This window comes from Pleurodeles waltl, chromosome 3_1, assembly GCF_031143425.1.
Source record: "Pleurodeles waltl isolate 20211129_DDA chromosome 3_1, aPleWal1.hap1.20221129, whole genome shotgun sequence".
Lineage (NCBI taxonomy): Eukaryota > Metazoa > Chordata > Amphibia > Caudata > Salamandridae > Pleurodeles > Pleurodeles waltl.
The window spans coordinates 817,010,711-817,034,383 of NC_090440.1; the positions used below are offsets into that span (position 1 = coordinate 817,010,711).

The 23,673-nt window shown below is 45.1% G+C and overlaps 1 protein-coding gene across 3 annotated transcripts in view; it reads left to right on the plus strand.

Annotated features, from left to right (window-relative positions):
- INSC (INSC spindle orientation adaptor protein) overlaps nucleotides 1-23,673 on the plus strand; it is a 1,473,234-nt gene that overhangs the window by 1,443,791 nt on the left and 5,770 nt on the right. For all 3 annotated transcript variants that reach the window (XM_069223704.1, XM_069223703.1, XM_069223702.1), the window contains exons 11-12: nucleotides 6,083-6,238; nucleotides 8,211-8,287. In XM_069223704.1, the coding sequence (XP_069079805.1) occupies nucleotides 6,083-6,238; nucleotides 8,211-8,287 (233 nt within the window). The remainder of the gene's footprint in view (nucleotides 1-6,082; nucleotides 6,239-8,210; nucleotides 8,288-23,673) is intronic.

Here is a 23,673-nt window from a genome sequence, read left to right on the forward strand (position 1 = left end):
ACCCAGGGGTCACCTTAGATGTGCCCCCTGCAAAAGCTAACCCTAACTGGCATACTTGCTGACTGATTCCATCTAGCCTGCCACTCCAGACAGCCAATATACAAACCTGGGGAAGAACACATGGCTCTCTGGTTTGTATGACAATGCCCTTCCTGGGTGGAGGAGTTAACAACCCCTCCCTCGGGAATGTGTAACACCCTGGTGGTGAGCTTCAAAGGGGTACTGCCCCTGAAACTCGAGCCCCCAGGTCTGCTGCTAGCAGCAGAGGGCTTCCCCCTTTGCAAACCCCCTGCTTTGGGTGGGAAACCAGACAAAGGGTAGGAGGAGTGGCCTAACTGAGCATGCACCACCCCTAAGAGCTTGCATGCGAAGTGGACCCTCTATTTCATTTTTCTCCATGTTGGAACGGAGGAAAGCAGTCAATGACATTTAGAGAAGTGACCCTTCCCACTGGAAGTGGTCACTGTAGTGGGTGTAGCCACCACAGGGTAAATGGCCCATTGGACACTACCCAGTTCCCCCTAAAACGCCCATTAAATCCAGTATTAATTGGGCTCCCCTAGACCGAGAATTTAGATTGAACAGGAAGAAAAGAAGACAGCACCAAAGAACCCACAGGACGAGAACCGAGGATCTGCTGCACCAGAAGAGGCTCCAAGACCCCTGCTTGCTATACCAGAGCCCAACTATCGCCACTGTGGAGGAGCTGACCACTGGACCGACCTCAAAAGCCCCAGAGGACCTCCGGGCTTCACAAATAGTCTAAATCTCCCTCCTGAGTAGAGGCACCACTCAAGAAAATCAATAAACATGCAAAGGACCAACCAACCAGTGAGCGTCACTTCACTGACAGGCTGATATCTCCAGGACCGGAAGTGACAGCCGGACCTGACAACACACCAACGACCGCCTGAATGTGACCATAACTGTACCAAGGTTTGGTAGCACTGCGCCCTCTAGTGGCGAGTTACTGAAATACTCTGGGTACTGGCCAGCTGACCTCGGACAAGCAGAAAACCAGCTCCACCAGAGCTGAAAAAGGATCAGGAGGAAGCACAAGTCAAGGGACTTCAGGACCACCCTGGACCTCCGACCAAAGTTCCCCATTGTCCTGTAAGCCATCCTCAAAGAGACTCACTTCCAGCTCCAGTGGACTCCGTTGCGCACAGCATCCAAGACCTTCAAAGTGCCCTGCACCTGGCCACCCTGGGCCTTGCATCGCGGGACCTGCTGTGTGCCCCGGGTCCCCAAACCCTTGCAACATCAACAGCCCAAGGGGACCTCAAGGCACCATCTTTAAACCTGCAAACAAGCTTGTTTTCCAAGTGGCCCCTCCAGGTGGCCCTGTGCCAAGAACCTCTCCAACGCTGCTTTCCCTGGAACCGGGAGCCGCCTGAGACTCTCCAGCAGGCACAATGTGCCCACAGACCACTTTGCAAGAGGAGAGATTGGTAACTCAACTGTGTGATTTTTATGGCATTTTTAAAGGTGACTGTGCATTTATTCCAATGGTGCAAAAATCAAGAAACCTGCAAAGGACTAGCAAACCAATGAGGGTCACTTCACTGACTGGCTGATATCTCCGTGACCGGAAGTCACGACTGGACCCATCGACACACCGACAACCGCCCAGACATGACCCACAACTGTGCAAAGGTTGGCGACACTGCGCCCTCTAGTGGCCAAGTTACATCAATACTCTGAGTACTGGTCAGCTGACATCAGACAAGCAGGACAACATCTCTCCAAGAGCTGAAAAAGGATCAGGAGGAAGCCCCATTTGAGAGACTTCAGGAACACCCTGGACCTCCAACCAGAGTGCACTCATTGTACACTACATAGAGGGCCAGCCTCCAACAACCTGCACTGCCCATGCAATGGGTAATGCAGGGGCCCACCTTTGGCCCTTAGCACTAGCCTCCCTCCAGCCTTTCCATGGCAGGGTCCTCACCATGGAAAGGCTGGCAGAAAGCTGAGTTGAAATCAGCCAGGCAATGTTGAGTTCAGCGATGCTGTGACTCAGTATACCTCAGACCACAGTCAGCCTGTCTGGAACTTTGTTCCTCACGGGGACGGCGGTCATAAGGTGGCAGTTGGACCACTTGGAATATGGCGATGGGACCGTCCCTGTGGGTCTGGTGGCCCTTGGACCGCCAGACTCGTAATCAGGCCCCAAGTGTATTAGAAGGCCTGCATACCTATAGCCGAGCCTTCGGGATCTGAATGAGTCCCACATGACTTTTTTGTACAATCTGATGTACGAAACCCACAGCACTCCTTGTGGTGCATTTATTGGAACTCCAGTTTGTAGTAAGGTTCCAGTCTTAAAACCTCTTCACATGAGTGTGCCGGATTCCCCCCTTGCAACTTCTCTCATCATGGTGACAAAGATGATATATACTAATTGAGTAATGAACCCAATATGTTATTGATCCTGTTGTGGTGTGGTTCTAGAGGATCAGTGTATGAATATAGTCAGATATACATATCATGCCCTAAATATTGTCTATAGAATATTGCCCCATTGCATATAGGAATAGAAAATATACACACAATAATAATATTTCTTTATAAACAATATGTATTACATGAGTTTGTCAGTCAATGATTAAGCTTATAATATTCAGAAATAAAGCATTAGGGCTTGTGGTAATATTTAAGACATGATATTTATGTCAGACTATATTTAGACAACAGTTTTCTAGTTGAAGTTATGGCAGATGGTCTATAAATTAATAGTATGAAGGATTTCTCTACTGGTCTTCTTAGAGCTGTTTAGCTGTGGAGTTTTAATTTTGTTTCTGTCTCTAAGAGATTCTCAACATCTGCAATGACCAGCCTGCAGCATATTCTGGTGTTGCTGCATCTGTCCATTAGAATGAGTCCAAAACTGCCATGTTTTGACTTGCCAAAAAACTCTGAGCACTAGCTCCAGCAAATATGTATTTGCCTACCTGACATGCCCAGTGAACTGATCCACATGGAGTAACTGGTGGACTTTCTAGAGGACTGTTGGCTCCTCACTTGGTGATGTGGAATGACAGGGTTCTTTTATCGATAGAGGAGATCAGTCTGCATATGCTTATGATGCATGGCTAGCAGGTGCCTGAAACTTGCTTATTTTAATTCAGCTGCAGCCTGATAAATTTGAAGAAAAGGAATGTCACCTATAAAGTATTATTCTGACGTACAAGAATAACAAAATGAGAAATATGTCATAAGGTAGAGTGTGTTAAGTTTGCCTTGGTTTTGGCTTGCCTTCCTACTGTTTTTTGAAATCTCTTTAAAGAACGTTTTAAAATATCCTGTTTAAATAACAAACATTGGAATGTTGGAGCAGAAAGTTTACAACAATCATTATAAGCGTAGAGCTAGTCTGTTGTCTTTGATGGTGCTCTCAACATTCCAAAGTTCCAATACATACTTATAGCCAGCTGTAGTCGGCTATACCGGGCATTAAAGGCCCTTTGGTTCTGGTTTCTAATGATGGAGCGGGCTAGAATAGCAGGTATAACTGCTATGGCAGGCTATTAGGTTGTTAGAGCATTCCGCCACTAAAGAGCAGAATGCCCTCAGTAGAAAAACAAAGCCATCGTAGACTGACGGAGTTAAAACCCCTGAGATGCTTAAGCCTTTATTTCATAGCTGTTGCTGACATTGTTCAACACCTAACAGCAGGACCACATCTTTAGCTGTTGAACATTCACCGCAGTAGCCGTGAAAGGGGGCTGAAGTCAGACCATGGTTCGCCCCAACTTGGCTGAACGGGTTTTTCTCATTCAATTGTGTCAGGGAGACCCAGGAGCTGAGCTGGATTCCCCCTCTTCCTTCTGAGGCTCAGTGACTCTGTGAACTACGGGATGAGGGAAAGGGTAGGTCCAGTGTGTCCTGCAGTGCAGCCTCTGCCTTTAGCTTTCCCCTGTCCACTTTGAAGAGGCAGTTGAAAGAGAAAGGCAGAGGCTGTTTACTAGAAATTTGAAATCTTGAGAGCAGCGGGCCTTTACCAGTTTAAATAGGCTGTTATTGATCCATTGTCTTCAATGGAGCTCTCAACATTCTAATGTTCTATTTCGCAGTATTGATTACTACAACTCTATTCTTCCTCATTCTAGTTATTACTTTGTGTTGCCTTCACATAACAAACACCACATTGCCTTTCAAAGAAACCCTTTTTATCTTAACATATATCACAACTTTAGATGTCCTATAAAAACTTAAGGCCCCTTCAATGTGTCTAGTGCCTGCTATCCAATCCCTAGCTCTTCAGGGTAAAGGTCAGCTGATTAATAACATAAGCAGTTTGATAAAGAACAGATGAATAGCTGTCATTGCTAAACATTTCTGACAAGTAATTAAAGCAGTATCATCTCAGCTCTTACCCTAATATCAGTCACAAACAAGGTAGGGTTTTGTTTTTAAAAGAACTCGGAGGTTGAGGCTAACAGAAAACTAAAAACCCTTGAATTAAAGGTTGCAGATGTATCATTTAACAACTGTACCCTGCAGTTAGAGTCGACAGTGTGCATATGTAAACATAGCCAGGAAGCAGGTCTAACTCTTCTTCCCCATATTTTTTCAAATTTAAGTGGAATCCATTTTAATACCGATATGTAGGACTATGTGAGACGGAATAAGCTGCAAAGACGTCATAGCTCTAATTGACAAAGATTTACTCTGACAGAGTGAACTTTCGCTTTTTTTCTTGGCTATAAACTAAAAGATTGAGGTGTTTAATAGGAATTTATAAGGAATAAGCGTCTACATCTGCATGCCCCAACACACTTTGAATTAATATTTACTTCTTTGCAATTATATGTTGTGTGCACTTGAAGCCATGGTGTCAGAGCACTTCACAGAAGTAAAATCAATGGAGTACCAAAGGGAGTAATGTTTCGATAATATGAAGATAGTAGTGAGCTTTGATCAATTGGTGAAATAAAGAGCACTTTCTGTTGATAGTTGGCCAAGCAATAAATAAAAAAAAAACGAGGACAATAGGAAATATATGCATATATAAATAGAAAAAGGCTTGCAAATTGGCAGACTGACATTTTCAAGTATGCAGTCTGCCCTGGAGAATCTGTATAAGTGTATGATATATAGGTGTCTGCCTGTTTTACGATATTACAAGTGAAGTTCACAAGCCTTGGCGAAAACAGAAGGTTTAGTCGCCAACCTTGTCTTTTTTGTAAAACTGTAACGTTGGAGGAGCTCAACAATGTAAAAATAAATAAATGCGTAAAGCCTATTTTTTGGCCACAAAATCAAAATTTTCCCATAATAGTCCTGGTTACGGAAGGAAAACTATTTTGGGCATGATTACGAGTGAGTCAGTGTATTTTGACCCGTGTGTAAACCTTTCTTTGCACAGGGTCGGAATTATTGGTTGGGACGTGTTTAACGTATCCGTTGTTTAAAATAACTCAACCTTTGTTAAATTTTGGCAGGTCAAACCTGCAGAAACTTAATGGGGTAAGTATGTATGAAATGTATTCTTCCATGCATGTATTGAGCACCAAAATCTGCATGTTATTCCCCCCAAATTATTTTAAGGCGCTATGTATCGCGCCCAATAAATAACTTTCCTAGGGTATCTAATTTTAGTAAAATCATAAGATCTTGGCTCACGCTGGACCTTAAAGTGGAAATAGAGATCCACATTTAGAGTTTCATCTTAAAAATGATTGAGAATTTTTTTGTTTTTTAGTTTCTTGAACCAAGGATGATCCCGGCGCTTGGATATTTGGACAAAGTTAATTATTGCAGTTCAGGTTTTTACGTACAGTACATGAGTTTACACACTTTAATGGAGTTTTCTGCAATACCTAAATTTAATTTAAAAGCTTACATTTTTCCAATATTCCAGTTTGCCCTCGGAATATTTTCTGCAGTATCTTATCAATGGGAATGTGAATTGAAGGAAATTTGTGCTATTCTAAATTAATTTATATTTGGTAAAACAAACTGCAGTTTCATATCAATTTTACTCGCCCTGCGCAAAACAACACCATCATGATTGACAGACTTATGCATTATAAATGAGTAAAACTATATGTAATTCAAATTTTCATTTATATTTAAGGGGTCCAGATTTTGATTGACATGCTGTTTGAGAAGTCATCATCTGGGAGTGTAGCCGAAGTATCTGCCTGTGAAAGAGTTCAACAGAAAGCAGCAGTGACTATTGCACGGCTAAGTCGAGATCCAGAAGTAGCACATGCAGCAATTGCACTCAGATGTAAGGTTAAACCATAGTGAAAAATCTATTTATTGCACAATGTATATGATCTTGTCCTTAGCGTAATCATTTCGTCTTGCAAATATTTTTATATATTGCATTGTGCAAATATTACAACATCCTACACATATTGCATATGGTTGAGACTTATACTTTCACCATTTGAAATGTGTTTTTTAATCCCGATGTACTGAAACGAAAAAAAATTATTTTCTCCTGGGACTGTATTATAATCCTTTTCGACACCTAAATAATGGTGCAGAAGGGAGCAGTGTGCCTGTTTTTCAACTAATGTCTTTGTTGATAGAGCATGCACTAACTTGGTAACTCTGTAAGTTAGAAAATAATTTCTGGACACCATAGCCGGATTTAACAACTTGGTTGCAGTGCTGTGCTGACTACAGTTAGGACAAATGCATGAATTACAGGTTACAAAAAACAGCCACAATGTGCAACCAACTTTTTGTGACCAGTTCTTGCGACCAGTAAAGAATTCTATGAACTGACTAGTTTATTAAAGATTGGTTCATTAAAGTTTGTATTCCGAGTGGGTCGATACCCTCCATCTTGCGAAAGGGCTTACCACCCTAACTTGGAAGTTAGTCATTTTTCCATGTTTTGGCTGTATTTTGATCTCAAAACATTGATACGTGTCCTACTTATTTGGTATTTTGGATGGATGCCTATCACACAGCCCCTTCCAAATACCAATTCAGTATAAGGGTCACAATCAGGAGCGGATCGCATGCCCGGGGCTGGGTGGGGCAGGAGGTGCAGGGGGCATGGATGACGCAGGAGGAAATTAATTTAAAAAGAATTTTAAAAAAACACTTTCCTGCTTTTCTCCCGCGCCACTCCTCTCCTGTCGCTGCTGCAGGCACAGGCTCCCAGCCTGCCCTGCACCAATCCTGATGCTGCTCTGGCAGCATCAGGATTGGCTGGGAGCATCCAGCCAGGGCACTCCCAGGCAGGCTGGGAGCCTGTGCAGTATATCTCTAGCCCAGCAACAGTGTTGCTGGGCTGGAGAGAGCCCTGTGCGCATATGTGTTTGGCTGGCCCGAGACAGCCGGCTAAACACACATGCGCTCTGAGGGGAGTGCACAGTACACTCCCCTCAGCTCGTCCCCCCATGCCCCGCCCCTTTTACATGGAAAGGATAATTAACAGAGTTAATTATCCTTTCCATGTAAAATGATTTGAAGTGGTTGCTGCTGGCGGGGGGCGACGCTCTTCCGCCCATACGGAGGAGCCTTGCCTGGTCACAATCCCATTTTAAGAGTCTGTTAAAGTTGACAGCCTGCTAATATAACATTTGTAAAATGCAAAAAAATTATTTGTGGCTGCAAACACCTATTTGGACTTTTTGTGACTGAAAAAATGGTTGTGTGATACATCTGGCTCTTATTAGGTAATTGCAGGCTTCTGGGATAGCACAATTTCAACAAAAACAGATCCACTGCTTCTTTCTGTGCCCCTGCGCAGACACAGAATGGCATCCTACATAGGGCCCGGTGAAATTGTGTTTATAGGATTGAACTACTGTGTAATTCACGATTGTTTGTTTTTGTGTATTTTGAATCATTATTGCTTTCCTTCCTTTATGCTTTTTTGGCATTACGTTTGCATGGCTGAAAATATCTCGCAGAAACGGCGACAGAGACCTATGCAAAAGTCACTGAACATCTTGTACTTACCTCAACCTACCTCCCATTTCTTGCATGATTTTCTTTTCAGGGTATGCCCTCACGTATATATTCATGCAGACCCTTCAAATATATAGTGCAAAAGTTATGGGTGTTACCTGAGGACACAATTCAGCAATTTTGCCCAGCCCCACAGACCAATAAAAAACAGAGCTTGAAATTAACTTGACACAATTATTCACTGAGCAAAAAGTTGTACATTTATAAGTAAAAAAAAAAAAAAAAAACATAAAAAATTGTATTCTAAAAACCAAACTGATTTTTTTCAGGTATTCCTCGTCTAATCGAACTATGTAGATCACCTCCAGAGAGAAATAATAGCGACTCTGTGCTAGTTGCCTCATTGGTAAGTTCATGGCAGCAAAAAAGGAATTTCTATTATAGATCACCAATATTTAATTGCAAAAGGTTTCCATATGAAGGAGTGTCAGAATCTTTGAAGTAAAAACAAGATGAATTTTCTCCCTACAGCGAAAAACGGTGCACAGTACACAGATGCTACGATTGTGTTTTTAAAAGCGAGCCAGTGCTGTTGGATTGTCTCTCATGTTCCATATTAACATTTCAAGTTCTAAACGCCTTCATTAAGGCGATCACACATAAAATGGATAAGAAAACCTAATCTAATAGAATATTACTTAAAAAATACATCACTGATACATTTCTACAAAATGGATTGGCTTCCCGGCGCTGCTGCAGGCGATTTACTTTCTTTAAGCAATAACACGTACGCCGAGCATTATTAATGTGCTATAGGTTACAAACATTTCAAATTTGCACCACACGATTTAAAGAGAGAAAATAGATTCATTGTGAGATCACGTCCTTGGCTGATACTAAAGTGTCACAAAGACTATTTCCTTTTCTTGGATGTTGACAATCCTTAAGAAGACATCATGCTCATTTCCAGCCAGTGTCGGCCTTCAGCCTGAGCAGAAAGAAATTTGGCGCGCCTTTGGCTTGTGGAAAAAAATGAGACACGTTTGTGTTCAGAGGCCCCCGAGCTCACCAGATTCACTCCGAGATAACCAGTAGGTTGCTTGTTGGAGTGGGTGGGAATAATAGTGTGTGGCAGCAGGGGGTGAGAGAGATTGGGAGAGAAGAATGGAGGCTGATGGGGTGTGAAAAACAGCTCTTGCACCACCGGTGCCAGGTGACAGGGTCTCTGCTGTCTGCCTGACCTTAATGCAGACAATTCCTTATGATCTCTCTGAAGACTGGCTCCCTGGTCCTGGACCCAGTTTGCCCATGCCAAAAGCTGGCCCTGTTTCCACTAGGGGTGGGCAGTGAGCTCCGCTCTGCTCCACTGGCAGAGTTCACAGAGTTTTGGCACTCAGTGCTCCAAGCGGAGCATGGAGTTAAGCAAAAAAAACTCTGCCACCGGCATGCTGCTGATAGAGCGTTCCGTACTAATAATTTACCTATATTTGGACGCTCTTTAGGCCGATGAATCTTTTGGCTAAGTGGAACACTCGACACCCTTAATCAGTCAATTTCATTAAATCAATAATCAATAACGAACATAAGCAATACCCTGATCAACATAACACTTAACAATTAATCCAGAATACATTTCGGCGAACCCTGACCTTTCAGTCAGGAATAACCACACCAGTTTATTCAAAGTTAGTGAATTTATTTCCCTATATTAACAAAGCTAGCACAATATAGATGTGTCTCAACACCAAATGATAAACATAAATGAACATTAATAGCTGTCCATAACGGCGAAACAGGTGCAATCTATGCAGCATTTGAATAACAAGGCATTCGATAATAGCAATGCAAATCACTAAAACTATAATCTGTAATGAACTAATTGCATACATTTAGTCAGCATAACAAGGTCTCAAATTGCATCGTGCAACAAAAGGAATCCTCATCTAACCTCAAATTAGCATCAGCATGTGGGACTTCATGCAAAAACAATTTAGCTACATTAATTTAGAAAAAACTCTTAACTAGGGTTCTTATCAAAAATCAGCAGTTGGTTACCTAAAAGAAACACAATGCAATTGTACAATTTCCTTTCATATTTACCAATTACGATCAGCATACAAGGAAGTCTTCGTCTCACAGGTACCGTTTCTCGATCAGCATGGGACGGGGCAAAGGGACAGGGGTGGACGGGGCAATTGCCTCACGGCGGCAAGGTAAAACTACTACTTCATGCAAAGGGATCAAAGTTAAAGTCTCTAGGGCAAGAATCATCTCAAGTCTCCTTCTCTCGATTAGAGAAAGCATCAGAGTCTCTTTCAAAATGGCGTCGCAGCAAGGTGGGCCATAATAGCTACGGTGTCCAGCAAAATGGCGGGTATCGAGCTGGTAATGGCTACTTTCTTCTCGTGCACCTGTTTTTTTTTTATAGACAACAGTTCAAATCCAGTAGGGTCTTCCATTGGAGGGTTCATAGGTTAGCTTCAAATTGTCCAATCAAAAACGACAGTTCTCAAGCTTTTACTTAAGCATACATTATCCTTGGAGATGGGTACGCAAGTTGCAACATTTTATACCAATTAACTCACTTTCAGAGCTTCCATTGTCCGCACCTGCAGATTGACCTTGGAGCTAAGAGAAAAAATGCCAAGCTGGCACGAAACTTTAAGATAAGCATGTGAACGATCTCAGTGGAAAAGTACAGCTTCAAGCAAAAATACACGTTTATTAGCACATTGGAAAAATACGAGCATCTAAACCGTGAGACCAGGCAACTAGGCCGAAGCCTCTACTAAAGTAATGCTAAGCTAAAGCATTTCAAACAAGCAAATCATAGCACACGTTTACGATTATGTCGGATTAGTGCAATTCTAATACATCACGTTATATAAAGCACGCTTATAATGTTGGCAAACTACTCTGAGGGCACATTTTGTCCCTGTACAATCTTTATTAGTTCGGTTAAAGTCACACATGATTATTTCAACACTACGTTTAAGCGCTAATAAATGAAAAACCTTCATTTCTGCTTCATCACTGCTCACTCACCCCTAATGCCAGACATTTTACATTCACTTAATTTCGGTCTTTCAACAGACCGGCCAAAGGAACAATCCACAGTCTCAAATTCTGATTGGATAGCATGTAAGTCACTCATCTTACTGAGTTCTCCCAGACGTAAATGCCCACTGTCAACCTTCCAATGCATCCAGTACAAAACAAAAACTCTTGCATTTATTGGTTCACAGAATTATGCCTAGACCCGTAATACAGTGCTGGGAGGTGTGGGCTGACCGAGTAAATCGTCAGTTTGACAGGGCACAGGTGCAGTCATCTAGTGGGCGGTTGTGAAAAAGACCACTTTCATTACAAATGGATTGACAAGGCTGTAATCCAATCAATGTGAACAATCAGTTAGAGTAGCATTGTTCAGCACCACTTGTGATAGTTTTACAATAATGGTATTAAATCAGGACCTTGGATCATTCACACAGTCTCTCTTTTGTACTACCCCCTTCAGCGAATAGGGTTCCTGGCCATGGCAAAGGGCAGGATCTGAAACTTTGGCACTTACCCAATAAGTGTCATTGTTTATGTGCTGCTGCTGCTGGTTCTGCTGTCTGTACCACAGTGTGTGAGCCTGGCTTTAGCATGCCACCTTTCAACATCTCTGTGTTCATGTTAGGTAGAACCCCCACTGCTGTAGAAGGAGACGGAAACATGAGGTGGCAGTCATGTCACTGACAGTAGGTGGTGCTCGTCCGTAGCTCAAATACACAGCTTCCTCGCTAATTTCACATTTCATTTTTTATTTCTTCTTCTCTTTTTTACTTTCTGACAAAATACATTAAAAAACGGCAATGATATCAAAATATATGCGGCCTATACCTTTTGAAAGGAAAACTAAAAATTGGGCTGACACCATTTGCCCTACAACAGGCAAGGGGATTCCTACCTAAGACTTTGCTTTCTGCTGGTCGGCGTCAAGCTTTTGCTGCTGAGTATCTGCACCAGTGCCAGCTCTATGCTCTTTTGACTGTCCTCACCAGCCCCGGAGCAGGGGGCAGAAGGTAGAGATCCAGGCCACTGGCAATTGGGATCCTGGGCCCAGACAGCATTCAGCCCCTTGCTGCAGTGACATGAAATCTGGCTATTACTTTAAACCAAATAGTGGATTTGCGCTAGAGGCCAATGGATCGACATGACAAAGGATTGAGGGGATGTCAATAATTAGTAATGTAATTATCAACAGTAATCAATTGTTAGACCTGACTGCCTTAGGGTGGTTACCCCTAACTTTTTGCCTGCCTCCCTCCACTTTTGAGATACTGTTTTTGCTGGTTTTTAGACTCTGTGCAATTTACCACTGCTAACCAGTGCTAAAGTGCATATGCTCTCTCCCTTTAAACATCTTAACATTGGATCACACCCAATTGGGCTATTTAATTTATTTACTTATAAGTCTCTAGTAGAGTGCACTATATGTGCCCAGGGCCTGTAGATTAAAAGCTACTAGTGGGCCTGCAGCACTGATTGTCCCTCCCACTTAAGTAGCCCCTTAACCTTGTCTCAGCCTTGCCATTGCAAGGCATGTGTGTGCAGTTTCACTGCCAATTCGACTTGGCATTTAAAAGTACTTGCCAAGCCTAAAACTCCCCTTTTTCTACATATAACTCACCCCTAAGGTGTGCCCTAGGTAACCCGTAGGGCAGGGTACTGTGTAGGTAAAAGGCATGACATGTACCTGTGCAGTTTACATGTCCTGGTAGTGTAAAACTCCTAAATTTGTTTTTACACTACTGTGAGGCCTGCTTCCTCCATAGGCTAACATTGGGGCTGTCCTCATACATTGTTTGAGTGGTAGCTGCTGATCTGAAAGGAGTAGGAAGGTCATATTTAGTATGGCCAGAATGGTAATACAAAATCCTGCTGACTGGTGAACTTGGATTTAATATTACTATTTTAGAAATGCCACTTTTACAAAGTGAGCATTTCTCTGCACTTAAATCTTTCTGTGCCTTACAATCCACATCTGGCTCGGTTTAGTTGACAGCTCCTTGTGCATTCACTCAGACACTCCCCAAACACAGGATACTCAGCCTCACTTGCATACATCTGCATTTTAAATGGGTCTTTCTGGGCTAGGAGGGTGGAGGGCCTGCTCTCACACAAAGGACTGCCACATCCCCTACTGGGACCCTGGCAGACAGGATTGAACTGAAAGGGGACCTGGTGCACTTCTAAGCCACTCTTTGAAGTCTCCCCCACTTCAAAGGCACATTTGGTTATAAAAACAGGGCATCTGCCCTACCACCTCAGACACTTCCTGGAGAAGAAACCTGAACCAGAACCTGAACCCTGACAAGAGGAACTGCCTGGCTGCCTAAAGGACTCAACTGACTGCTTTCGGAAGAGAACTGCTGCCTTGCTGTGCCCTGCTGTCTTGCTGCTCTCTTGCCTTGCTGCAGAAGTGCTCTCCAAGGGCTTGGATAGAGCTTGCCTCCTGTTCCCTGAAGTCTCAGGACCAAAAAGACTTCTCTCCTACAGCTGAAATCCCCGTGCAGCGAAAATTCAACACACTGCCTGCCAAGAACGATGCACAGCCTGCTTGCGGTGAAAATATCACCGCACACTGAGTCCGGAATGAAGGAGCGTGACTTCGTGACAGAAGATCGATGCAGCGCCAGCGACACAACCGGAACTTCAATGCACAGCCCTACTGGATCGACGCGAGCTGACTCAGAACGATGCCGCCCGACTTCCTGAGAGGAATCTATGCAGCGCCTGCCAGGCAGAAGAAAATTCCACGCATCACCCACTGGAATCGACGCAGCCGCTGTGACTTCGCTCTGCAAGCCCAGGATTCCGCGCTTCGTCCCCTGGGCTTCTGAAAACCCCGCATCCCAAAGAGGATCCAAGTCTGCACGCCGTAAATTGACGCAACGTCTTCCCCGTGTGGAAAATAATGGCGCAAGTCCATGTGCGAAGGAGCAAAACCGATGCACACTCCCCGTTTTCCACACATCTCCTCCTCTGCGGTCCCTTGTGAGGAATTTTCAATGCATACCGGGTACTTTGCCCTGCAAGAGACCCTTGTTGTTTCTAGGAGAACTTAAGACACTTTTTATTGCTTTTACAGTAATATTTCAAAACTTGATGTCACTTTTAGTGATATCCCTACACTTGCTTATTTCATCTTTAATCGTTTTGACCTGCATTTATCCAGATAAATATTATATATTTTCTAAACACTGTGTGGTGTATTTTTGTGGTGTTATGTTGTGGTATTTTATGATTTATTGCACAAATACTTTACACATTGCCTTCTAAATTAAGCCTGACTGCTCAGTGCCAAGCTACCAGAGGTTGGGCACATGATAATTTGGATTGTGTGTGACTTACCCTGACTAGAGTGAGGGTCCTTGCTTGGACAACGGGTAACCTGACTGCCAACCAAAGACCCCATTTCTAACATTGGTGATCAGCGGTGAGGATAGGACTTCTATTTGTGCAGTGACATACAGTAGCTAAGTATTTCACTATCTACCCACAGTTGAAGGTCAACTTGATTTTTATCTCTTTTTTCAAATTCGTTTTTCCTGACAATTTTCTAAACTTAAATCCTCACTGAACATGTCTCAGGCTGGGTCTCAAGCAGGAGATTTTGACCTAGCCCTGTTGGAGACATACACTGTCAAACAACTAAAAGTGTTCTGCAAGGAGATGAGTGTACCCACCCAAGGGGCCTCCAGGAAGGAGGACGTTCAAGTGGCGCTGAGGGCCTGGGCAGAAGTCCATTTAGAGGATGAGGCTGAGGATGAGAAGCCAGAAGATGGCCCCTCAGAGGATTTTTTACCATCAGTGGATGATGTTACCTCTGCAATAGTGCCCCCTTCCAGACCAGGGAGCAGTGTCTTTGTCAAGGCCTGACCGCAGAGGAAACGACAGAGGAGAGGGAGTTCCAATTGCAAATGGCAAGACTGAAAATTGAGGCTCTACATGAGGAAAAGACAGCAGAGAAAGCCTTGGCTGAAAATATACTTTTGTTGGCTCATAAACTGAGTCTCAAGGAGCTGGATCTTAAGGCAAAGCAGTCTGAATCCAGCAGTAATGGTGGCAGAATACAGGTAGCACAGGCTTGAGAAAAGAAGGTTTGTATACCCAAAATTGTGGTGCCCAGTTTTGTGGTGGGAGATGACATAGATAAATGACTAGCTGCTTATGAAGTTGCACTAAGGGCTCATGAGGTTCCTGAAGGGCAATGAGGTACAGCTATGTGGAGTTATGTGCCAGCACTGGGGAGGGGCACACTTCTCACATTGAACCCAAAGGATCAAAACACATATCCACTTTTGAAAGCCACTTTACTTGCCAAATTTGGGCTGACCCTTGAGAAATAGCGTCAGAGATTCAGGGACAGCACCAAACAGTCCACACAAACCTGGTAGATTTCTTTGACTTTTCCAGTAAGGCACTGAATGGATGGGTTCGGGGCAGCAAAGTAGATGATTACACAGAATTATATAATTTGATTCTGAGAGAGCATATGCTCAGTATTTGTTTTACAGAGTTGCGCCAGCACCTTGCAGACAGTAAGCCGACTGATCCCAGGAAACTTGCTGATGAGGCAGACCTCTGGACTAGCACCAGACTGTCCAGAAAGGTATCTGGGGGGGACACCCACAAAGGTGGTCAGAGTTCCCGTTAGAGGAAAGAGGGGGAAGAAAAACTTAAAAACAAGGAGTTCTCAAAAGGCCCCCAAAATAGTTCCCAAGGGAGTAGTGGTAACCACTCCCAGTCTGATTCCAAATGGAGAGGTTTTATTGACCATAGGACAGGGAGGTTTGTACCCCAATGTGCAGAGTGCAATAAGTATGGGCACTCTGAGGGTGACTCCAAGTGTCCCAAGAGAGCACAGCCCCCCAAAGGAGGGCAGAAACCTGGGTTGGCTAGCGTAGCACTCGGGGAGGAGATGGTCCCAGGAGATGGAGTTTTGGGGAGCAGACAGAGGTAACCCTAGTGTCCCTGGGGGATGCAGAGATGGTGCCAAAAACCCACATGCCTGCCAATACTTCCAAGTATAGGCAGTGGGTCGCCATCAATGGGCAAAGGGTGGAGGCTCTGCGTGACACAGGAGCCAGCATGACTACTGTCAAGGGTCAGCTAGTGTCAGCAGAGCAGGTCCTCCCAAATACATTCCACAAAGTCATAGTAGCCGACAATCGTGAGAGCCACCTACCGGTAGCTCTGGTTCCCTTTGAGTGGGGGGAGAACTCTGGTACTCTAAAAGTAGCTGTGAGTCCTACCATGCCTGTAGATTGTCTGTTAGGCAACGACCTTGAGCACACTATCTGGAAGGAGGTAGAGCTGAGGTCTCACTTGGAGATGTTAGGATTCCCTGAGTGGGTCTGCATGACCACACGGTCCATTGCTGCCCGGGAGGGAAGTCAAGGGTGTCTAGAGCCTGGAACAATGGCCCAGACAACTCCCAAGAGGTGGGGCAAGAGGTGCAGGAAACCGGTCCCAGAAGTTCCCGCAGTGGTTGACGGGGTTCCTGAGGAGGAGGCCCCAGAGCCATCTGGGGATGACATTGCCGCCCTAGGTGACCTACCTGAGCTTGCTGGCTGGCAAGTTGAGGGTGGGCCCACCAGGGAGGAATTCTGCAAGGTGCAGAAAGAATGTCCCACTCTAGAGGGCATGAGGAAGCAAACCTCAGCCCAGGCAGCAGGTGAAGCCTCTGGCAATCACTACATATATTGGGAGAATCATCTCCTCTACAGTGAGCCTAAGGTTCCGGCTGTTGAGGCAGCACGTGTGCTGGTGGTCCCCCAGTGTTACCAAACCTTCCTACTGGGACTGGCTCACGACATTCCCCTGGCAGGACAATTTAGGGCAAAACAAGACCTTTGCCAGCCTTGTTACCCACTTCTATTGGCCCTGATTGAGGACAAACTCAGATATGTTATGTAGGTCCTGTCCTACCTGCCAGGCCAGTGGTAAAACAGGGAAAAGGGTTAAGGCCCCCCTGATTCCACTTCCTGTTGTTGGCACCCCCTTTGAAAGGGTGGGCATCGACATTGTTGGTCCATTGGACCGCAAAACTGCCCTGGGCAACAGGCTCATCCTGGTTTTGGTGGACCATGCCACCCGTTACCCAGAGGCAATCACTCTGAGGACTGTAACTGCACCGGTGGTGACCAGAACTCTGATGGGGATATTTACCCGTGTGGGATTCCCAAAGGAGATAGTGTCTGACAGAGGCACTAACTTCATGTCTGCATACATGAAGTCTATGTGGGATGCGTGTGGTGTAACCTACAAGTTCACCACACCCTATCCACCCCAATCTAATGGTCTTGTGGAGAGATTCAACAAGACCTTGAAAGGCATGATCACAGGCCTCCCTGAGGCCCTGAGGCATAAGTGGGACGTCCTCTTACCATGCCTTCTCTTTGCTTACAGAGAGGTACCTGAGAAGGGGGTAGGGTTCAGTCCCTTTGAGCTTCTCTATGGGTACCCTGTCAGGGGACCCTTAAGCATTGCCAAAGAGGGGTTGGAGAAAGCTCCAAAGGCCACCCCTCAGGATGTGGTCAGCTACATGCTGTCCTTCCGCAACCAGATGCACTGCTTCTGGAAAATGGCCAAAGGTAACCTTGAGGCCAGTCAAGAGGTAATGAAACGCTGGTATGACCAGAAGGCCACCCTGGTAGAGATTCAACCTGGAGACAAAGTGTGGGTAATGGAGCCAGTAGAGCCTAGAGCTCTCCAGGAATGCTGGTCTGGCCTATTTGAAGTAAAGAAGCGGAAAGGGGAGGCCCCTTACCTAGTGGACCTCCAATCCCCTAGGAACCCCCTAAGAGTGCTCCATGTCTACCGACTGGAGCCTCACTTTGAGGGGACCGAAGTTAACATGCTTCTGATGACAGATGACGGTATGGAAGAGGAGAGTGAACCTCTCCCTGACCTCCTCGCTGCCAAGGAAGGTGATGGATCAGTGGAGGGTGTCATTCTCTCTGACTCCCTGACCCTAGACCAGAGAGAGGGCTGCTACCAGTTACTGCAACAGTACTCCTCCCTGTTTTCTTTCACCCCTGGACTCACACACTTTTGTGTCCATGATATTGACATGGGAGACAGTCCCCCTGTAACAAACACAATTTACAGGTTGTCAGACAAGGTGAAGGCCCTCATCATAGAGGAAGTCTCCAAGATGTTGGCTCTAGGGGTTGTTGAGAAGTCTTGTAGTCCCCGGGCCAGCCCTGTGAGTGATGCTGGTACCCAAGGCTGCTGCACCCGGTGCCAAGCCAGAACTTCGGTTCTGCGTGGACTACCGGGGTCTCAATTCAGTCACACGGACTGACGGTCACCCCATCCCCTGAGCTGATTAGCTTGTAGAGAGACTAGGTGCTGCCAAATTCCTCAGTCCTTTTGATTTCACATCATGGTACTGGCAGATCGCCTTTACTGAGGGGGCTAAAGAGAGATCAGCATTTTCCACACCTGAGGGCCATTACCAATTCCGGGTAATGCCCTTTGGGTTGAAAAATGCCCCCGCTACCTTCTAACGGTTGGTTAACGGAGTCCTAGCTGGCAAGGATGCCTTCTGCGCAGCCTACCTGGACAACATTGCCGTCCACAGTGACAGCTCGGAGGAACACCTGCTCCACCTCAAGGAGGTGCTTCAGGCTCTGCAACAGGCAGGCCTGACCATCAAGGCCATTAAGTGCCAGATTGGGCAGGGTTCTGTGGTGTACTTGGGACACCTAATAGGTGGTGGCAAGGTGCAGCCACTCCAGGCCAAGATTGAAACTATCAAGGCCTGGCAACCACCTGGAACCCAAACAGAGTTGAGAGCCTTCTTAGGCCTCACTGGATATTACCACAGATTTGTCAAGGGCTATGGAACTATGGTGACACCCTTGACAAAACTCACATCCAAAAAGCAACCTAGGTTGGTGAATTGAACAGAGGCTTGTCAGAAAGCCTTTGACTCCCTGAAGGAAGCCATGTCCACGGCCCCTCTGCTCAAGGCTCCTGACTACTCCTAAGAATTTATCATGATGACAGACGCTTCAGAGCATTGCATAGGGGCGGTCCTAGCACAGCTAAATGAGGAGGGCCTAGACCAACCAGTAGTCTTTATTAGCAGAAGACTATTACCACAGGAACAGAGGTGGACTGCTATTGAAAGAGAAGCATTTGCTGTGGTCTGGGCACTGAAGAAGCTGAGACCATAATTGTTTGGGGCTCACTTCCGGGTTCAGACAGACCACAGGCCCCTCAGATGGCTCATGCAGATGGGGGGTGAGAATCCTAAACTCCTGAGGTGGTCCATTTCCCTATGGGGGATGGACTTTAGGGTGGAGCATCGCCCAGGGATTGACCACGCCAATGCTGATGGTCTCTCCAGATACTTCCGCCTTAGCGATGAGAGCTCCCAAGAGATTGCGTAGCTCTCCCCACTTTCAGCTGGGGAGGACACATGTTAGACTTAACAGCCTTAGGGTGGTCACCCCTAACTTTTTGCCTGCCTCCCTCCACTTATAAGATACTGCTTTTGCTGGTTTTTAGATTCTGCACACTTTACCACTGCTAACCAGTGCTAAAGTGCATATGCTCTCTCCCTTTAAACATGGTAACATTGGATCACACCCAATTGGGCTATTTAATTTACTTATAAGTCCCTACTAGAGTGTCCTGTATGTGCCCAGGGCCTGTAGATTGAAAGCTACTAGTGGCCCTGCAGCACTGATTGTGCCTCCCACTTAAGTAGCCCCTTAACATTGTCTCAGGCCTGCCATTGCAAGGGCTGTGTGTGCAGTTTCACTGCCAATTTGACTTGGCATTCAAAAGTACTTGCCAAGCCTAAAACTCCCCTTTGTCTACATATAAGTCACCCCTAAGGTGTGCCCTAGGTAACCCCTAGGGCAGGGTGCTGTGTAGGTAAAAGGCAGGACATGTACCTTTGTAGTTTACATGTCCTGGTAGTGTAAAACTCCTAAATTTGTCTTTACACTACAGTGAGGCCTGCTCCCTTCATAGGCTAACATTGGGGCTGCCCTCATACATTGTTTGAGTGGTAGCTGCTGATCTGAAAGGAGTAGGAAGGTCATATTTAGTACAGCCATAATGGTAATACAAAATTCTGCTGAATGGGAAAGTTGGATTTAATATTACTATTTTAGAAATGCCACTTTTAGAAAGTTAACATTTCTCTGCACTTAAATCTTTCTGTGCCTTACAATCCACATCTGGCTGGGTTTAATTGACAGCTCCTTGTGCATTCACTCAGACACACCCCAAACACAGGATACTCAGCCTCACTTGGATACATCATCATTTTGAATGGGTCTTCTTGGGCTGGGAGGGTGGAGGGCCTGCTCTCACACAAAGGACTACCACACCTCCTTCTGGGACCCTGGCAGACAGGATTGAACTGAAAGGGGACCTGGTGTACTTCTAAGCCACTCTTTGAAGTCTCCCCCACTTCAAAGGAACATTTGGGTATAAAAACAGGGCCTCTGCCCTACCACCTCAGGCACTTCCTGGAGAAGAAACCAGAACCAGAACCAGCACCCTGACAAGAAGAACTGCCTGGCTGCCTAAAGGACTCTCCTGACTGCTTTCTGAAGAGGACTGCTGCCTTGCTGTTGCCCTGCTGAATTGCAGCTCTCTTGCCTTGCTGCAGAAGTGCTCTCCAAGGGCTTGGATAGAGCTTGCCTCCTGTTCCGTGAAGTCTCAGGACCAAAAAGACTTCTCTTCTGCAGCTGAAATCCCCATGCTGCAAAAATTCGACACACCGCCTGCCAAGAACGACCCACAGCCTGCTCGCGGTGAAAAGTTCACCACACGTCGAGTCTGGAAAGACGCAGCCCTACTTCGCAACAGAAGATCGATGCAGCGCCAGTGACGCGACCGACACAGCCCTACTGGATCGAAGCAAGCCCAGGATTCCATGCATCGTCCCCGGGGCTTCTGAAAACCCTGCAACCCGAAGAGGAGCCAAGTCTGCGCACCAGAAATCGACGCAACATGTTCCCCGCGTGGAAAATAATGATGCAAGTCCGTGTGCGAAGGTGCGAAACCGACACACACTCACAGTTTTCCACACATCTCCTTCTCTGTGGTCCCTTGCGAGGATTTTTCAATGCAACCCAGGTACTTCGCCCTGCAAGAGACACTTGTTGTTTCTAGGAGAACTTAAGACACGTTTTTTATTGCTTTTACAGCAATATTTCAACTCTAAGAAACTTGATATCACTTTCAGTGATATCCCTGCATTTGCTTATTTCATGTTTGATCGTTTTGACCTGCATTTATCCAGATAAATATTATATTTTTTTCTAAACACTGTGTGGTGTATTTTTGTGGTGTTATATTGAGGTATTGTATGATTTATTGCACAAATACTTTACACATTGCCTTCTAAGTTAAGCCGGACTGCTCAGTGCCAAGCTACCAGAGGGTGGGCACAGGATAATTTGGATTGTGTGTGACTTACCCTGACTAGAGTGAGGGTCCTTGCTTGGACAAGGGGTCATCTGACTGGCAACCAAAGACCCCATTTCTAACATCAATATTTTAAAAGATCTGGACCTCAAACAATAACCACACCAGTATATTAAGAAGATTTGTCTTATATATCTGAGTTTATTCAAAACAATCAAGCAAATAATCTCTAGTATCATAACACTGATTAATAACACTAGAATTGGCAACAAATGTAAAGTATACATTAGTGCAAACAATCAAAGAGTGTCACTATGAATCATGAGCATGTGAAGGTAGATTCCCTTACTAACCACAAATTAGCATCAACATGTTGGACTTCATGTAAAAGAATTTAGAAACACAAATTTAGAAAATCACACTAGCTCAGGTTATTATAAAAAAACATTATTATCTTCATTATTATTATTATTATGCAGCAATTAAACTATACGTTGCAGCTGGTACCTGCAAAGCAAAAGAGACACATATATCAATTTGATTTCATATATTACCCATAGAACAACAACATGCAGTCTACTTCAGCAAGGGGACACCATCAGGTAAGTCTTCAGAGAATCGGGCCTATCGACAGCTAAACCCACATCGCTAATACGACTCGAACCACCATCAAGAATAATGAAAATGGTCTAAGTAAGAAGAAGAATGAACCCTAGAAAATCCTACCCAGCTTGTTATACTAATCTTCACAAAGTTTATGATTGGTCAGTACATGGGTGGTTTACGATTCAACCAATAGTCGTTCTAATTGATAACCTAAAACACAATGACGTTGATAATAACCAGGGTACATTCATAACAGTAACTTTGCCTCTTCTGTCTCGTCTGTGACACCATTGTTCCATCTCGTCTAAACTTCTCTTCTCAGGAAGAAACTTCTCATCTTGCAATATTTACTTCCATTCTCGAGGAAGAAACCACGTATTAGTGACAATTTCAAACAATAGAACATTCAAACTTGTGTAATGACTTAATAAATCTGACCTTGTAAGACATAGTGCAGCAACCCGCTAGGGGTAGCTGTTTACACATTTACTAAGCTATTAAGCACACTCTTTTATGTAGGCATTGAGCAACGGAAAATAACTATAACGTCAGCTAGAGTTTTGCTTAGCCAGAGAACAAAAAATGAATGATGGCAACCATTTACAAAAGTCACCCGTTTTCACGTGTTAATTCACCAAATGATGAATACATTAGAAATCATTAAAAAATATATTCAGAAATTCACACTCTTGCACCCTCATCTCAGTTTCTCTTTTATGGGCACATGGGTGGGGACACTGGGCCTGGACATTATTTGCATAATGGGGAGGGGAAAAGGAAACTTGCAGTCAGAGCTCCACAGAGAAGAACCTGTCTCCCCAGACTCCCTGAGAAAGTAAGTGGTGTTGGGGGTATGGTGCTGAGGCCAGCAGTAAGAGTTGGAGACCGGGTGAGCATCAGTTGCTGAGTGGCAGTCTGGCAGCCCCCACCAGACTCTATCTGGTGTGGGCTGCCAGTCTGCCACTCAGCAGTTGATGGTCACCAGGTCTCCAGCTCTTGTGTGGCTTGAGAGAGTGCTTTAGATTCCAGTGGGAACTAAGGTTAGGCACTTTGTGAAAACGGCAGGCTGCTGGTGTTAAGCTGGTTTGCTGCTTGCTGCAAATTTTGGGCCCTAAAGAAAGGGCGGTCTGAAGTTGTGCGCAAGTGCAAAGGAAGCAGGTGCAAGGCTGCTGCAAGACAGGGGGTGTGCTTGCCCATCTGTAGCAAGTATGTGAAGGAGGGCAGTTGGTGAAGGACCAGGTGGCATTCTGCCACCTGTGAAACTCTGAGGAATTTCACAGAGTTTTTAGATAACTCTGCGGAATTCCATGGAGTAGAACTCTATGAGCTCCATCCACCACTAGTTTCCACATGTTACTAAGAGCCAACCACACTCTAAATCATTCAGTTGAAAAGACCAGCTCCTCTGCGCTTTACTTCCAAGTACAGATGTAGCTTTCTTTGGTGCAGTAGGCGCAGTGGCACGGATCCCAGAGGCCTGAGAAGCCACCGTAACCCTGATTATTACTCTATTTTGCAAATCAATCAGCAACCAGTGGGACATTTCCAGCTTTGTATTGGGGCTCGTGACACACTGGCCACACCAGTCTCTCCATTGCCTCTTCAAGATCCTCCTGTTCATAGGTAAGAGTCCCAGAGGGTGAACATGTGACAGCAAATCTTCCTCACATCTCAACCATGCCATCAAGTACTGTGGATGGGACGATAGTAGCATGGTGAAGAGATGCATACGTTTTTAGC